At 39.8% G+C, this 13,692-nt stretch overlaps 1 protein-coding gene across 4 annotated transcripts in view; it reads right to left on the minus strand.

Annotated features, from left to right (window-relative positions):
• Nucleotides 1–1,058: 1,058 nt before the first annotated feature.
• Nucleotides 1,059–13,692, minus strand: part of ALKBH8 (alkB homolog 8, tRNA methyltransferase) — a 49,920-nt gene continuing 37,286 nt past the window's right edge. For all 4 annotated transcript variants that reach the window (XM_037375870.1, XM_037375869.1, XM_037375871.1 and 1 more), the window contains exons 9-12: nucleotides 12,065–12,219; nucleotides 11,020–11,285; nucleotides 2,984–3,133; nucleotides 1,059–1,761 (exon numbers count right to left, since the gene is read on the minus strand). In XM_037375870.1, coding sequence (XP_037231767.1) covers nucleotides 1,192–1,761; nucleotides 2,984–3,133; nucleotides 11,020–11,285; nucleotides 12,065–12,219 — 1,141 coding nt within the window. In that variant the 3' untranslated portion in view covers nucleotides 1,059–1,191. The remainder of the gene's footprint in view (nucleotides 1,762–2,983; nucleotides 3,134–11,019; nucleotides 11,286–12,064; nucleotides 12,220–13,692) is intronic.

Consider the following 13,692-nt stretch of genomic DNA (forward strand, 5'->3'; position numbering starts at 1 on the left):
GAGTCAATGAAAAGGGGCAACGAGGGCACAGCCTAGCAGTACCTGTTTCCAGAGGCACCAAAAGCCACTCACCCTGTAAAAGCCAGTCCATTATATTTTAATTCTGGAAACGCACTGCAGGTGGCATGCCCCTTTGATAGTACAAGAGCAGTGTTAAATAAATTGTGCTAGTCATTGGAGGCAATAGCAGCAATGGCTGCTGTGAGTCAGCCAGCCCAGCATCAGTACCCCTCCCCTCCAGTTCTTTGTTCTTCTGTAATACAATAAACAGAACCTGTTCCACCAACAACTAGGGGTTGAAACTACCCTGCAGAAAATTTGCACCACTATTGCCTTCACTTCAGTCTTTTTTTCTGTCTTTTTTCCCCAAGGGCATCTGAGCTGCTACCCCGTGCCATGAGCGCTGGTCCTACAGGCACAGAGCCCTGCGCTCACAGTAAGGCAGGCGTTTAGCACAGCTTGTCAGGGTATTCCAACTGGGCAACCTCGCACCTCAGAGGAGCTTTCTAACAACGCTACAATGAAGAGCTAAAGAAATCTGGGGAGTAACAGCACGAATTGTGGGTTCTTGAGTGTCAAGGAAGAGCAAAAGGTTGTGATATCTGTACTGGCTTTCCAGTTCACCTTGAGGAAATCATTATTACCACAACCAAGAGTGTAAATTCCAAACTGAAATATCTGTGACTGCTGACAGACACTGAAATAGGCAGGACCATACTTCTAGCAACATTTCAACTCTTCAGCTAAACTGCTTCACATACCATTGGTCCCTGCTCCCTGACCCACAGTTTTACAGAAAAACTCTGTCCTTTACAGCTCTATCCTTCCTGCCCAGAGCTCAACTACAATTGGCTGTAGAGAGGCATGAACTGGTGTAAGAGAAGGGAGAACCAGGCCCTTCGTCTTTAAAATATGAACAATGGCCTTACAGATTTCCATGGCCAGCATTTTCCCCACCGAATTCTCTACACTGTAATTCACAAAACTAAAATAAACATTCTGCAGAGGTAGTATCTGAGTTTGGCCATTATTTTGTTAACATACACACAAAGTGCTAATTACTGTTATTAACTCAATAAACAATCTTTATTCTGCTATTTTAAAAGAGGTAATAGCTGCAGCCTGCATTAAAAATACCTTTCACGCTGTAAAAAAACAAAACACCACAGATGGTGGAGGAAACATCACAAGCTACAACTTTTCTAGAACCACACACCAGTTTCCCTGATCATAGTAACTCTTTTGAACCCTCACGCAATCCAGGGTTCTGCACACTGCTTCCAGCTCCCCTTCACAGAACACATGGTAATAGCGGTGGAAAACAGGGCTGAGTTCTTGTGATTCCTTGGAGCCAGCTGGTAACAGCACTGTATCAACGCCTTCCCCTTTCTTTTTAGTGCCACCTTTCAAGTGCCAGGGAACCAGCAAATCTTGAGAGTGAAAGGAGGTTCGGTTAGTGTGAACAGGCAGTCTGGAATCCGCTACTGGCTTTGCATCACAGCCTTCATCCTTGGAGTCATTAAGGGGTTGGTCAGAACGTGCCAAGACTTGGCTGCTGCTATCAGGCATTGGATCACAAAGTGGTCTCTGGGCTGTGCCACTATCAATTTCCTCCTCTTTGTCTTCACTACCATTCTTTTCCTTAAGGTATTTAGACTTCTGGTTTTTGTATTCTTGTTCCATTGCCCAGACATAAATGAGTGCTGTTCCACCAGGTCTTAGAAGCCGCACTAGTTCACGGATAGTAGCCAGTCTCCGCTCCTGTAAAGAAAAGGCAAAAGTGGGAAGCGCTTATACATAACCAAAAAGACAGGACAATGGAATGGCAGCAATTCATCCTGTTCTTCCTGTTCTCCCCAAGATACAATAAACATCAGAGGAATTGTTTTCCACTATTCATTTTCATTTATAATATAGACCATCACTATGACAAGACATTTTCCTAAACACAATTCTCACTGAAACATGATTTTTTTCACCAAAAGGGTTGTCAAGCATTGGAACAGGTTGCCCAGGGAGGTGATCAAGCCACCACCCCTGAAGATATTTAAAAGACACGTAGCTGTGGTGCTTAGGAACATGGTTTAGTGGTGGACTTGGCAGTGCTAGATTAGTGGTCAGACTCAATCATAAAATTCTTTTCTAACATGAATGATTCTCTTTCCATTTGAAAGCAGTGCTGTGCGGTATGAGCCCAGCTGGAAATGACAAATGCCTCTTCAAGAAGGTTGTTCAGTATCTATAATCCCAAATTCAAATCTACCATACCTGATGATACACACCCTAAGTCTGAGCTGAAGGAGTCAGATTTACGGCTTAAAAACAGGTCTTCCGACACACAAACAAAGATATGTCAGCCTTCTCCAAAACAGACTTCTTCCTACTTTTTTATATTGGGTTTGGAAACATTTGCTGTATTTCTGGTATGGAGAGACCAATGGGCCTCACCTAAGATTATGGCTCCGTGGTCTAGAAGCTTGTTAGAATCACACAGTTCCTGCCAAGAGAAGCTTACACAGCCCAGAGATAAGGCAGACTAGCAAGTAATGTCCCTTTTGTCTGCAGACAAAAAAAGGCAAAAAATGAAGGCACAGACAAAAAAAAAAACAATCAATCAAGATCTGAGCCAGGAAGTAACATCCCTCTTGACTCCCAAAGCAGAGGCCCCTTCTCCAGTGTCATTAACTGTAAGCAGATGAAAATAAAACACAAACACACAAACACCTAGATCAAAGCGCCAGGAGGTGCAAGGGCACCTGACAAGCAGAGGGGGAATGTGAAGAGAAAGTCTAAGAAGCAGCAGCAGCACGACAGCTTTACTCTGCTCCTACAACTGCTTTTAGCAAATGTAAACCTTTGATTTCTCCCCATTTTGTTTTCCCCTTTTGTTTCATAAGCCCAAACCAGCAGGGTTTTTTTGTAGTTTTAGTAACTCTACACAGCAATACAACAGTACAGTGGAGCACAAACAAGAGTGACTTACTGCTGTTGAGAAATGGTGGATTACAGCAATAGAGATGCAGGCATCACAAGAACCACTGAGGATTGGCACTGACAGGGCATCACAGACAAAAGCCTGGAAATTTTTCTCTCCACAAATATCCACCAGGTTTTTGCTGTGATCACAGCCAACCTACAACAGAAAGTGCTTCATTAAGCTTTTCGTGAGAGGATAATTACAAGACTGGAAAATTATTTTCACTTGTTGCTTACAGTAATAGATCAGTCTCCTACAGAGGTAACACATTTTAGTTTAAAATACAAACAAGAGAAAGTGTGAGAAAATAGCCTTAAGTAAGAGGGATATATGGTCCTCAGTTATAGATAAAAAGAAAAAACCTGTGACGCTTAATTAAAACAAAGATGGCAGACCAGACATTAGATAGCTCGTTAAAGCTGGTTCAAAGTCAGGGTGCTAAAGACAGAACAGGTTTCAACCTAACTGTTCTTCAAAACTGGCTCCTAATGTAACTTCAAACCAGCAAAACCAGAGGTGACCTAACCTCAGTACTTCCTTTTCCTTTCAAATTGGCATTTGTAACCTGACAACATCTGAAGCAGCCAAATACTGAACTCACAAAAGCTGAATCTACAAGTATAAACAGAAATCTGGTGACTTTGGTGGCATCACTGAAGTATGTCGCACAGCTTCACTAATCACCCAGGTTTCATCATTTCAGTGTAAGTAAGGAAGTGCTCAGGTACAGTCCCCTTCATCTGCAGTATCACAATCCACAAATTTAAGCACAACATAATTTTCCATGGTTCTGTACAGTCCAAATTAAGTGACCCCTATAAACCATTTCAGGACAACTCATAAAATGTTTCTGGTTTTCTACTTTGAACCTTGCTCAGTATCCAGGTCCAAGATGGTAAGAAAAAGCATCTAGAAAAGAGGTTTTATGCGTTTGCATAAAAGCAATAAATACAAACTGGTGAAGACCCTTCTGAAAGAACAAATAAAGCGAGGCAAGCACCACCCTCATTTTCATGTCTGCTGCACACATTGACTACTCAAACCAAAGCCCTGCTACCAAGTCATATATGAAACTCAGCTTGCATGAGAATATTGAATTTATTTTCTTCAATGATCAGCAACAAGTAGATACCAGAGGACTGATCCAGAATCCTTAATAATTACTGCTGACATGGTTTATTGCATTTGACACAGCAAGAATACTAAAATATCCTTGATGCGAGAATAGCAAATAACTTGCTCTGGTTAATCAACCCAGCAGAGCCAACAGTACTGCTAAAATTAAAAATCTCTTTTGCAACAATTAATGAAAATAAATGTATTTTCCATCATAACTTTTCATTATATCAGTTCAAATCACTTCAGCGTTCAGTCTGCCATCACAGTTTTGAAGAAAACAAGGATTATGTTCCAGCAGTATGTTCTGAAAGCTGCTTTCTAGTCAGGTCCCTGACTTTTGGTCCAAAGTAAATAAAACAGTTGTGAAAATGCCAACCTGACAACCCCAGATAATCCTCCACAAAACCAGTATTATGAATATGTACATATTGTCCTGCCAATTAGCTCTAAACAGACCTGAAAATACCAATCCTAGCATTGCCGTCTTCCCATTTATTCCTTGGCTTTGTTTCTGTGTTTACTAAAGCACTGAGTGAATAGTGTTATTTATGAATAAAAAAAGGAAACTCTTGCTTACTTGGAAGTAAACAAACTTCACGCTGGAAGGCAACTGAAGTGTCTTTAAATTACTCTCATCATGGAATGGATTTAGCTGACAACCTGCATGTTAGAGATTCCATGCCTCATTACCAGTGCCCTCAACTACTGTTGCAATTAAGACATTAGCATGCAGTATTTAATAAAACTCAAAGGACCAAGTTCACTGCTGGCAGAAGGAGGGAGAAGAATACTTACAACTTCCACTAACAACATGCTTTCCCCAAAAGAATTGCTTTGGCCCTGTGCATCTATAGTAAAACCAGGATGGATAAATGGATAACGGAACTCAATCCTCCCCTCCCTAAATGACCTTGAAAAGGACTGCACTGTATGTTGATGAAATCCAATGAACTGAGAACGAGAACAAAGGCATGACTGCCAGAATGTGAAGTCCTCATTTGCATCTAAATTATATCAAATAATTAAGTATGACAATATAAGTAAGCCTGACTTCATAATAAGGTGAATCTAAAACCAAGGCAAAAAGATGGTTTCACGGTAAAAATGGAGACTTTGAAAGGGATCACTTTGAATGTACAGCTGCTCTAAAATAGGTGTATTAGGCTAAAACTTATATGTGGTTTTAAATGTAAACATTCTAGTAGGTGCTATGCATAAATGCTGAACACAGGGAGTCACCATAGATATGGTTGGTGCTGAAGCTAAGCCAATTCAGCATCTTACTAGAACTACCTCTACATGATATTTTTAGAAGAATTATAATCACCACATTCCTGCATTTTGTAGCTTACAAGAAACATGCATTCATTAAAAACACATTGGTTACAGTCAGTTAGAAAACAATAAGCTAGCAAAATGCAGCTAACTTCAGTGGTGCAATGCCAGCTTACAGATGAAAAATGAGCTTATAAATGATTTTTACAAGCATAGAAAACATTTACAGCAAGGGGCAGAGACCCCAAACTCAATTTTTCCCAATACTGTTACTCACTGATTTCTACATTCTGAAGCACATAAAAGTTTTGATGTGATGAAGCTCCATTTACAGAAAACACTTCAAAGGAATGTTTTCATTTAGAACAGGTTTATTTTTCTCGAATTAAACGTGTAATCAAAACATTTTTAAAACATTCTCAAAATATAACTGTAATGCTTTAAGTTTTGCCAGTTTGTATCTCTAACTTTGATGCTCAGCACAGGCTACTGTCCTTACTGACATCTCTTCTAGAAGAATGGAGCAAGGCAGATAAATCACTACCAGTTCACTGCCCAACACAAACAGAATCTAGCACATCTCTCGGTGAGCCAAGCTGTATACACTTTTAAGGTTCCCTACTTCTTATAATCTGCGAGTCTTCTCAATCATTTCTTACACCTGTTTTCCCAATTTTCCAAATAAAATTCCTTACTGGACCCCCAACCCCACCCCCGATTTCTCATACATTCTCAAATAGCATGGCTGACTATTCAGCTGAATCCACCTCTTAGCAAGTTGCTCTACACCTTTTAGTAGTTCTCCAAAGAAGGTCAGCTTCTCAGATTTTAATCCAGGCAGCCATTCCCACATCCTTGCCTTTTTGGCAGGTACCCCCGCCCCTCTTCTCACTGTTTTTTGTGATGTGGGCAATGTCTCACAGGAGGTCCAAAGTGGCCACTGACAATGTACTGGGGCCCAAAATCCACTGACATTTTTAACAGGGATTTCAGGCACTAATTTTATCTGGGTAAACACTGACATCTAACTCCTGTTTTAAGTCAGGAAATCTGTATTAGTACAGAGGCCTGTAACTCTAGAACTAGAACCCCAGCAAAAACGTAAGAAAGAGGCAAAAGCATGTCATCATTCTGGCATACAGCACCCTCTCTTCAGGGCACACTGGGTAACGCAAACCTTTAGACTAACGGAAATACCAACAAAGACTAAAAGAGGACAAGGGAAGGGAGAAACAAATGTAACTCCTGTGATTTGCCTGAGTTTGAAGCAGCTCTGCACTGGCTTCCTGGGAACAGGAAAACACAAGCAGGTATCCTGTCCCACTCCTTTGCATTCCTAGGCACCTTCATGTCCACTGTTTCAGCCAGGAGTAGCTGAACTAAGTTTTATAAAATATAGTTAATGCAGTGGTTTGTAACAGATTATTAGCAGCCAAAAGGCACTAAATAACTTGCTTCGTAATGATGCTGCAAATCTGCAAGAAATACATCTTCTTGCAAGCTTAAATGAAGACAGGTAAAGACAGGTCAATGTTGTCCACCATTATCTATTTTCTTTCTACGTTTTCATTATAACTAACTCTACCTGGTAGAATTAGTTCATTTAAGTATCTGGAAACCTGATTGATTCAGCACATTAGCAACTGATGAAGAAAACGACATCTAACTCTGAAATTCAGCTGCGAAATGGAATTATGTGGCTCCCCAGAGAAACATCTCAGCTATAACTAATAGCACGAGAACCTCAAGGAACCAAATTACATTCCAGCAAACACACACACACACAAAAAAAAAAAAAAAAAAAAAGACACCAGCACAGCCACAGCAAGACAGACAAATCTCCTTGGCTCCATGTGGTCTTAGTCAGGCCTTTAGCATTCCCTTCACGTAGTGTTTTGGTGTTCCACTGCATACAGCCAGGGTGTTTGTGGAAACAAAGTGCTATGTCTAAAATGTGAAGTTAATTTCTCAGTAACACAGCATCAGAACCAAGCTAAGTAATTCAGTGTTCATTCTGGTTTTGTGCTGCTGTTGCCCAGTTCCATCTGAGCTCTCTTCCCGGATCTCCCATAATTTTAATGACTCCTATTCATTGAGAGAAAAGGACAGGAAAGCTTCCTCTGCCTCACCCTCTGATCACCAAGGTACAGTGAAGTTGCTCCAGGTATACCTTTACCAATTAGTTTTACCCTTCCTGCTTTTACCTACTACTACTACAAAGTCCTTCAGATCGGAATCTGTTCTCAATCAACGTGGATCCTGTGCAACTAAAACCTACCCATTATGCAACCATACCACAGCAAAGATTCATCCTCCCTCTTTTCCACCCCCTGGCAAAATCAAACTTTTGTAGAGTTCCAGTGGATCCCAGTTTGGCACAGTAATACAGAAAACAGATGCACATCTTGCACCAAAAGGGCGCCTTACAAGGTCATGTGAAACACAAGCTATGTTATTACCTTAGAATGACATACACCGCATGAACAGGCCTATCTGTATTAAAGTAAACTATCTGGGCTTCTGCATTGCCATAATTTTTCTTTCTATCATCAGTATTCTAGCAAGGAGTCATTTCTTGATAAATAAATAAAAATATATCTACCCAATAGCATTTTCAGTTGTTTGTAACCGGATTTCCCACCAGTTTATCAGTTCAATTAAAAATGTAAACCACAAAATTCAAAGGCTTCAGTATCTTTCCCTCACACCCTAGCCCTGTGAGAATGCTGAATGTTCCTGTGGGATTTACACATCACCACACCTACCTGAACACTGGAAACTGGAAGACAGAGCTAAAGCTCATAAAAATTGATGAGATACCTTGCTATGATGTCAACTGGTTCTGGAATGAAACCCTTGTGGCGATGGGGGGAATGGGTAAGGCTGAAACGTAGCATTCTGTAATAATAAAACCCCTGCTTACAGATATGGATATTAAACTTGAAAGCACTTAAACTATTAAAATAATTCCTCCAAATGAGGTTGCATGGGGAGGGGACTGTGTTAAAAGAACCCTAAAACCATTTATCTATTTGCATTCATTCAAACAAAAAAGCTGTGTAAGACAGAAAAAGTAATCTGAAACTTTATTAAATTCAATCTTTGCCCCATCTTTGTCTTAACTACATCAGACAGGGATTCCACCTTTCACTCAAACATTCTTAATCTGAATTTGACACGGAATTGCTGCTCTTCCACCATGTCAGAATAACGCAGCTATTACTGCACTGTCATTTTCACTCAGCATAGCTGGACACATGCATTTCCTTGTCACATGGTATTTGAGTAGATAAGACTATAAGTAATAATCCAAAGAAAATGAAACAAATACAATAGCACAGGCCACAGCGGAAACATTTTCAGACAGCGCTTGAAGATTAAAACCATCAAGAGAGCTGCCTTAGCTTTGATCTACCATTAGCACTGCTAGTTAAAGTACCCTACCTAAATACATACAGTAACCTTCACAGCACATTGCTTGCTTCATGTTTTCAGTATTTGAGTCAAAACACTCCAAGCTACATAGCTGTACTAATAGTGCTCTACCCAGCCCCTAAATAACTCCCAGTTTCACAGCAATGCTTTATTGCTTCTTTCCCAATGGGACCTAGGCTACGAGCTCTAGTGCACTGTGCATGAAAACTTATCCAGAGTCACAGCAATTGCTGTGAAGGGCAGCAACTGATTAAGTTTATGCCTGGATTTTATGCCCCCAAGTCAAAAGGAGTAAATAAGAGATGAAGCTGATGCCCTGCAATGTACTTGTAAGTGAAGCATATTCTGTAACCCCTCACCCTCAGCTCCATGCCCAACCAACAGTAAATGGAAGTAACACAGTAGTCTTTTTGAGATACCTTGTCAAAAGTTTTTTAAAAATCTGTAAACACAATATACACCAGTTTTTCTTTAACCACACTTCGGCTGACACAGAAAAAAAAATACAGTAGAAAGAAGGAGTCACATCCATCCTCCTGAGACTCTGTGTTGCCTTGCAGATGAAAATAAGCAAACTCAAAGTCTAGAGTTCTCCAACCAAGAACAACTAGTTGTCACCAATAGAAAACAAAATGTCAAGGGAGGCCTACTGAATGAAGCAACTCCCAGATTCTGTTTTTCAAGTGTTTCAACTGCTTCTTTAAAAGTTTCCTCCCTTTCACTGTTATTTTTCACATTTTGGATTTCTCCTGCAGGTACATATGAAATGAGATAACTCCCAAAGTAACAGAGGAGAGGGGCTGGCTTTCATTTGACTGCCAATAGATACGAAATCTTTCCCTTAGTCAGTTAACTGTGGGGTCCAGCAAAATGACTGGTGGTGGCAAGTTCTGAATAGTGTCTTGCAGAGGTTTTGCCTTAGAAGTCTACCACAAACATACACAACAGGCATTTACCAAATTCATTCCAGGACCAGGTGACCTTCATGGTACCCTGATAAACTATTCTCCTCTCTAGTCAGGTTTGTCAATTTTTCTTACCAGAGTCAGAAGTGAAAGACTGAAACATACAGAACATTAATAATTGTATTCAGGCTACAGCAGTCAGGCATAAAGATGTCGACTTATAAATCAGTTGATCCTGTTCTAGCTTATAAGAACAGTAATGGAAATAAATCCATTACTAATACAGACAGGGCTGTAAATAACTTTTATTTTATAGCTGAATATAAATAGCAAGACAGAAACTCCTGAAACAGACAAACAAGTCTGACTTTTATTATTAATAATGAATGCTTTGCCTTAGAAGTTTTCAAGCTGGATGGATTTCAGTGTTTCACAATACAAGTACATCAGACAACCCTAGAACAGGGAGAACAGATAGCACAATGCACACCCCTCTAAGATTTCTTCTGAGTAAAAATAACAGGAAGTTTAACCCTTTCAAAAACGTCTTTGAAATATCTGCAATAAAAACTATCTCTTGGTTCATACTTGCATGTGCTTCATGTCCCCCTGACAGGAAGGGAAAGAAGTAAAGCTGGGCTAAGTGCAGACTGTGAGACAGGAAAAGTGACGAGAACATCAGCAAGAATGATGTCAGAACTGTCTAAAAGTAAAGAAAAAGGGAGTGAGGGAAAGGCCAGAAATCTGTGCTGAAGCTGAGGCTCCCCCAAGAATTTTGTTGGCATATTTACTGAGCCTATGCACAGAGCCAGGGGTGGGACAGCCAAACGTGACATCATTCACAAATAAGTCATACCACCAGGGCAAAGGGAACTGAAGAGGATATATGAAAAGTAGTGGTGCCTGTGGAGATTTCAAGGACATGTACATTGCATTCCCCACCCACCAGCCAAATGAAAAACTTGTTGGAAGTATTCAAACTGCCCACCATTTTTCCTTTTAATAAACTTATTCAACAACAACAACGGCAAAAGCATCCATTACAATTTTTCAATCCACTGCACCCATTACTATTTTTTTATTACCATTATTTTGACTTGCAAAACACAAGTGGCTTTGGAAAAGTAAAAGGTAATACACATAGTGAACAGAGGTGGAAACCTAACACAATTGGTAATTGATCTTGGATCAGGAAGCAGCTTTCTGTTCTTTGCTCTCTTCCCACAGCTGAAGCTCTAACATGCTACAACTTCACAATGGAATAAACACTAGTGCCAATGAAAACAAATGACAGTAGCTACTACTTACCATGTACAAATCCTTGTTGATGCCTAGGTATTTCCCATTGCCACAACCAACATCAGCCACTATCGACCCTTTTGGTAGGGACCTGAGAAACTCAACAATTCGGGGCCATGGGCTGTGCCTGGTACTGCTGAAGTGGGTGGCAATCTCTTCATACACCTTGTGTACATATTCTTGCTCCAGCTTCAAGGCCTCCATCTGACTGTGGGGAAATGAAGGTTGTTCCTGCCTTTGCTGTCCTTTCTGGCTGTCACAGACAGATGGGTAAACTAGATATAGCAACAGATACACAAAAATTAAATATGTTTAAAGTAATTCCTTGTTGGTTAAATTTAGCCAAATAAAATAAAACCCGGAATATTAACATGCAGAAACTGCTTCATTCCTCCTGCTATGACCTTAAAACAAGCAACCTGCCCATGTGTACCAGAGGCTGTTCACAGTGATCATTCATCCTGCTGTGTTAAAGAGGTTTATGTTTTTAAAACTGAGACAGTACCCCTAATATCAAAGATCATGACATCACAGCAATTCAACCTCTGAAATTCTGTTCTGAGGACATAAATGGACTTCAATTACATGTAAACATTGAGCCACCTATTATTACTATCCGTACTGCCCTAAGGCACTTACACGGCTCTATCACTGCAGATCTGACTGCTTCTGCTTCTCTAATGCACTTTTTTTCCACAATGTTACATCCCCTTCAAATAAAAAAACAACCAAAACTGACAGGAACCTGACAAACAGTAGCTATTTCTATTCTATTCTATTACTTCAGCACTTGTGGTCCCAATGAAATCCAAGGTTCTAGATTACTTGCCTGGCTCTGGAGCAAGCCAAATGCCTTCCTGTACCGAGAAGCTCTAGCAACCACATGGATGCAGCCAATTCAAGCCATATAGCATGCCTGACCCAGAGTCATTCAGGGACAGTTAGCAGGACTGCCAAGACTACCCAAAAGAATAAACCAGTTTGCTCAAAAAAACCACTTATGTATTGACAATAAATAGCAACTTTAACTTATACATCACCTCAAGGAACTTACTGCAGTTGCAAGGGCTCCTCCTCACTTTCCTGAATGTAAATGAGGTCCTTGTTTCCCTTCGGTTTAGTGTTAAATCTCCAACATCAGCAGTGATTTTTCTAACTTTTTGCCCAAGCTCAGATGCTTGAATGACATCATATTTCCGGGGTGTAATCCTAAAACAAAGTAACACAAAATAGAAGAATAATTCAATTTGCATCAGAAAAAAAGCAGAAATCCATCTTTATAAGAAAGCAATTCTTCCATACTGTGACAAACATGATTACAACATGCTATTTAATGTACTGCAGCTTCTCAGTTCTCAACTTATTCAATTTCAGAGAAAAAAAAAACCAGAGCTGACACAAACTAATGATGTTAATTAAAGTGTTATTTAATTGCAAGGAATTATATTTCCCTTCCATAAAGTTTGATTGTTTATTTTTCTAGGACTTATATTTTAAAATATATTTATTTTATATAAATAAATACATTTCTTAAAGATAAAATACACTACTAAAAATGGTGGCTATAGGTATAAAAGCATAGAATTGGCTGAGCTTTACATTAGCAAGTTGAAGTTTCCGGTTACAAAGGGGCCTGTCCAATGAATTCTGCTTTGCAACATAATTGCTCTTCTCTTTATTGACAACAGAATATGTAACTATGTAGCATTGAGAAAATTGCTGAAGTGCCTGAAGGGAGAAACTGCTGCACATCTTTTCTTGACAAAGATCTATCAAGTAAGGTAACTGGGAACAGAGCTTAAGATAATTCTGGATTTTGCAAGGATTTTAATTGAACACAAAAACATTTTGCAAGGAGAAAACTTCATAAAATTAGAGTGATGTGGAACTTAATTGGGGTGACAAAAGTTTCAAATAATTTTATGAAGCAGTTCACATTACAAAAAAGTACGACAACCAAGAATTTTTAAAAGCTCTACAAATGGATCTCTCTCAAAGCTGAGAAGAGGAAAATGAGAAAGTAAAATGTGAAACAACATAAGAGAAACAGCTGCACCCACATGTCGTTTCCCATCACTTGCACATGGGAAAAAGTGGATACTCTTGGAACAAACTGGAAACTCTTCAGGGAAATCGCTTAGCACTTCAAAGCTGTTACTGTCACACTGAAATGGTTCCTGAACTAAAGTCATCAAGGAGATTAATGCAAATGTTTCCACAAGAATAAAAAATTAAAATAAAATAATAAAAACCACCAACCTAACATAGAACCAACCAAAATCAAAAAATCTCTAAGGAATTGGCCACTCAAGTGAAGCCCCTTCAGAGCTGCTGACTTCAAAGTACTTGACTCCCAGCAGGACAAAGTCTCAGGATAAAACTGACTTCCATACTGGTTAGCTGAGCTTAATCATTGTAGGTTGAGCCAAAAGTGGGGGGAAAAAAAGTGTCTTACATTTTTTAATAAAGCAGAGCATTCGGTTTCACCTTAAGTTTGCTCTGGGACTTTTTTGTAGGTCACATCAAACTTCTGACTAGTGCCTGTACTTAACCACAACGAATGATCCAGATGCCAAGAAGGCAGCTTGCTGCCTAATATTTCTGTACTTTGCTATACGGCATCTTTCCTACCACAGGGAAGTTGATCTCTAACCCAGTCACAGGGAAAAAGAGTCCAGGTCT

Source organism: Falco rusticolus, chromosome 2 (genome assembly GCF_015220075.1).
Source record: "Falco rusticolus isolate bFalRus1 chromosome 2, bFalRus1.pri, whole genome shotgun sequence".
Classification (NCBI taxonomy): Eukaryota; Metazoa; Chordata; class Aves; order Falconiformes; family Falconidae; genus Falco; species Falco rusticolus.